At 34.9% G+C, this 3,740-nt stretch overlaps 1 protein-coding gene across 1 annotated transcript in view; it reads left to right on the top strand.

Moving 5' to 3' along the window:
- Positions 1-3,118, top strand: part of LOC123967281 (class I histocompatibility antigen, F10 alpha chain-like) — a 10,737-nt gene extending 7,619 nt beyond the window's left edge. The window contains 5 exon segments of the mRNA XM_046043340.1: positions 456-749; positions 1,430-1,534; positions 1,628-1,645; positions 1,768-1,840; positions 2,246-3,118. Of these exon segments, the coding sequence (XP_045899296.1) occupies positions 456-749; positions 1,430-1,534; positions 1,628-1,645; positions 1,768-1,814 (464 nt within the window). The 3' untranslated portion in view covers positions 1,815-1,840; positions 2,246-3,118.
- Positions 3,119-3,740: the final 622 nt, after the last annotated feature.

Raw genomic sequence — 3,740 nt, 5'->3', positions numbered from 1 at the left:
CGTCTCATGTCTCTGTTTGTTTTGCTGGAAAACATCTTTAGGGGTTTTAAAGAGTTTTTTACTAAACAGGTTTTTATTTGTGGTTTTAAATACACTCAACAACAGAAGAACAAATGTCAGCTGATAAACTTTGTCCTGGGTCAGGCTAAGATGGCCGTGTATGTGAGCAGGAGAAAAAAGGTGGAGACAGATCAAGCCGTCAATGTGAAGATGTTGTTTGTGAAAATGATGAAGTCCAGGTTATTGTTAGATTTCAGTTTTTACAGAGCAAATCAGGACTTAGAAACTTTTTTGTCAGTGTGGGCTCATGGCAGGGTGCTGTGTTCTGTCCAGGCTGATCAGCTGGTGTATGCTGATGTGTTGACGATATAAATGTATCGTGTGTGAGCGAGTAGCGACTAATAAAAGTGTGTTTTGAAAAATCAGAAAAATCAAATCTCTCTCTCTCTCTCCAGAGCTTCCCTCAGTGTCTCTCCTCCAGAAGACTCCCTCCTCTCCAGTCAGCTGCCACGCTACAGGTTTCTACCCTGACAGAGCCACGATGTTCTGGAGGAAAGATGGAGAGGAGCTTCATGAGGACGTGGACCACGGAGAGATCCTCCCCAACAACGATGGATCCTTCCAGACGAGTGTTGACCTGAATCCTCCAACTGGAGACTGGGAGAAGTACGAATGTGTGTTTCAGCTCGCAGGTGTGAAGAACGACATCGTCACCAAACTGGACAAATCAAAGATCAGAACCAACGGAGGTAAGACTGGAATCAGATGTTTTTTCTGTCTGTTTACTGACCTTTGATTAAAGAACAACCTTTGTAATTATTTTAGTTTTTAAATCAGTGCAAACAGCTTTTTCTTCAGACCATGTGTAACCATATTAACGTGTAACCACAGCTCATTGATTATAGGTGCTGTATTGACTTCTGATCAGTCTTAGAAGATGAGTAGAGTACGCTGATGTCAAATCATTCATTCTTTCCAAAAACCAATATATGGAACAGAAACAGCAAAGACACAAGTCCTTGAATTCCTTGAAAGTTTGTGGAGTGAACAAATCAAGGCCTGGAAAGTTTTTAGTGGGTCATTGAAAGTGCTTGAATTGCTTGAATTCAACTTCCTTGAAAGTTTGAAAAAAAGCAAGTCCTTGAAAGTTTTTGAATGGGTCCTTGAAAGTACTTGAACTTACCTTCCTTGAAAGTTTTGAAACAAATCAGTTATTGAAAGTGCTTAAATGTACTTTCCTTGAAAGTTTGTGAAAAAATCAAGGCCTTGAAAGTTTTTGAAAATGATTTTCAGACAAGTGGGTATAAAATTAAATTAACAGCAGAACAAACAAACAGAGTGTCTTTATACATGATTGAGGTCTGGTTGGCAGATGGATTTTCCTGCTTCATCTGAACAGGTTGTGACTGTGTTTTGTTGTTTTCTGCAGGGAATCCCTCTGACATGACTGTCATCATCGTCATTGTTGCAGTGGTTGTTCTTGCTCTCGTCGCCATCGCTGTCATTGGATACTTCATTTACAAAAAGAACAAAGGTGAGAGAATAAAACAAAAACGTCTTTTTTTAGTAAAGTCAGACATTTATAACTTTAACAACATAAATAATTCGCCTTTTCATTTTATTTCAGCCAAACGCCCTCCATCTCGTAAGTAAAACTTGTTTTCATTCAGTTTTCTCTGACCTGACTCCAGCAGTATTGGCTGTTTGTAAAACTCAGTGTCAGATCAGAGCAGGATGTGGACTAACAGTGTGTTTCTGACCTTACAGCTGTAAGCAACCCTGAAGTTTTGGAGGAGCTGAATCCACAAGCCTAAATGACAAACACGCCACCCTGAACACAGTGAGTTGCTTCATACGGGACATGAATTTTACACCTGTTGTTAAACTATCGGTAAACTTTTGAGATTGTTTCTTTATCTGTAAAACTTCTGTGACATGTTGTAGTTGTAAAGAAAAGAACAAAGGTGAAACTGTTTTATATTTAGATGTAAATTTAATATTAAATATTAAAAACTCCAATATTAACCTTTAGAGAAACAGTGACACAGATTTATTTAATTGGTGTTGATCCAAATTAAAACAAATGACTTCAAAAGCATAAAAGGTAAATACTTGTTTTTTTAACATTTAAGTGACTAAATCATTGATATTTTAAATGTAAATGTGTTGCATTGTGGAATTGAACATTTATGGTAAATTATTTAGTTTTGTAGTTTATCTAATTGTATTCTTTTTGTCTCTTTAGGTTTATGGATAACTTTTACATTGGATCAAGAAACATCCTCCTCTGTAAACTGGGAATTCATTGATTATTGATCACCTTTTATAAACTGATAGAATCAGGGTTGGGATTGAGGAGTAAATGCTTATTGAATGCCTTACAAAGAAAACCAATTTTAAAAATTAGTTAAAAAATCAAATGTTATCAAATATTAACAGTGACATTAAATTATTTTGAATATTTAGTTTCAATTGCAAAAGTGGAATTTCCTCTCATTGGTAAATTAAATAAGGATCATTTATATTTTTTTCTTGAAGAGAAGTAAAACAACAATGAAAGCATCACAGAACTCTTCAAACATACCTAAATGATTTAAAGTTGTGTGTTCATCTTAAACAAATCCACCTTAGTTACAGTTAAAAACTTCTGGTGTTGGGTTTTCTGGTAAAATCAATATGGTAATACAAAAATAAATACACATATATAGACACACACTCATCCACGTACACGCGTTTTAAAATATATATTCATAGGGTCTGGTAATATGATGATAAATAACAGATATTTGTCAACCCGTAAAACGTTGTCTTTACTGTTTTAATGAGGAAAGTTGTTCTTTGTTTCTCTGGTTTTATTCGATCACTGGCAAAACTGCAAATCAATCAGCAATATCCAAAAACATGCTGCGTAAACTGGACACCTTCTAACTGCGGTGAATTATATTGGTTTATGTTTAATTCACTAAATGGCTTCTAAATTGAATTTCCACAAAATGCACAGCATCAGGAATACAACGTGAAATTACACAATCAAACAATGATATGTCTTGTGTGAGGTTAGGTTGTTGCCCACACACACACACACACACACACACACACACACACACACACACACACACACATTTGTTTTCCAGTTTTGTAAATAGTTTGCTTGTATATTTCTTAAAAACTGATAAGATTTAAAGATTTTGTTTTGATTCAAACCAGGCCAAATAAATATTAACTTATGATTGTGAGGTTTTCCTTAATTAATCAGGTGTGTGTTTTTGTTTCATAATATCTTTATTTTGATCTGTTTTGAAACATTATATTGATTTTGGCTGAGACTTTTAAAGGGTTGTGGGTTATGTTTTTAGCTTCTCAGCACACAGATATGTTGTTGAAAATATGTTCTGCTAGTATTTAGGGACAAGGGACATTTTCTCTTAGTTTAGTAAACAAATTGTACAGCTGAAATCACATATTGTGTTGGTTTAAGTAGCTAAATGTTAAATGAAGTTTCCCTGCTATTTCATCCCTTTTGTACTGTTCTTCTTTTAAATAAAGTCCCTAAAAGTCCAAATCTGCTTCTTATTTTATTCCACATTTGTGACTGTAGCTTCTATTATATGAATATAATTGTGTTCACTGATGTCACAGAGACTAAATGAACGTGGCTCTGATCTGAAGATGTTAAACTAAAGAGCAGGAAGAACAAATGATTTGATAAGACCTGCAATTCTGTACAGACAACTAAGGGA

This window comes from Micropterus dolomieu, unplaced genomic scaffold (assembly GCF_021292245.1).
Source record: "Micropterus dolomieu isolate WLL.071019.BEF.003 ecotype Adirondacks unplaced genomic scaffold, ASM2129224v1 scaffold_216, whole genome shotgun sequence".
Classification (NCBI taxonomy): domain Eukaryota; kingdom Metazoa; phylum Chordata; class Actinopteri; order Centrarchiformes; family Centrarchidae; genus Micropterus; species Micropterus dolomieu.
This window is presented reverse-complemented; position numbering and strand designations above follow the sequence as displayed.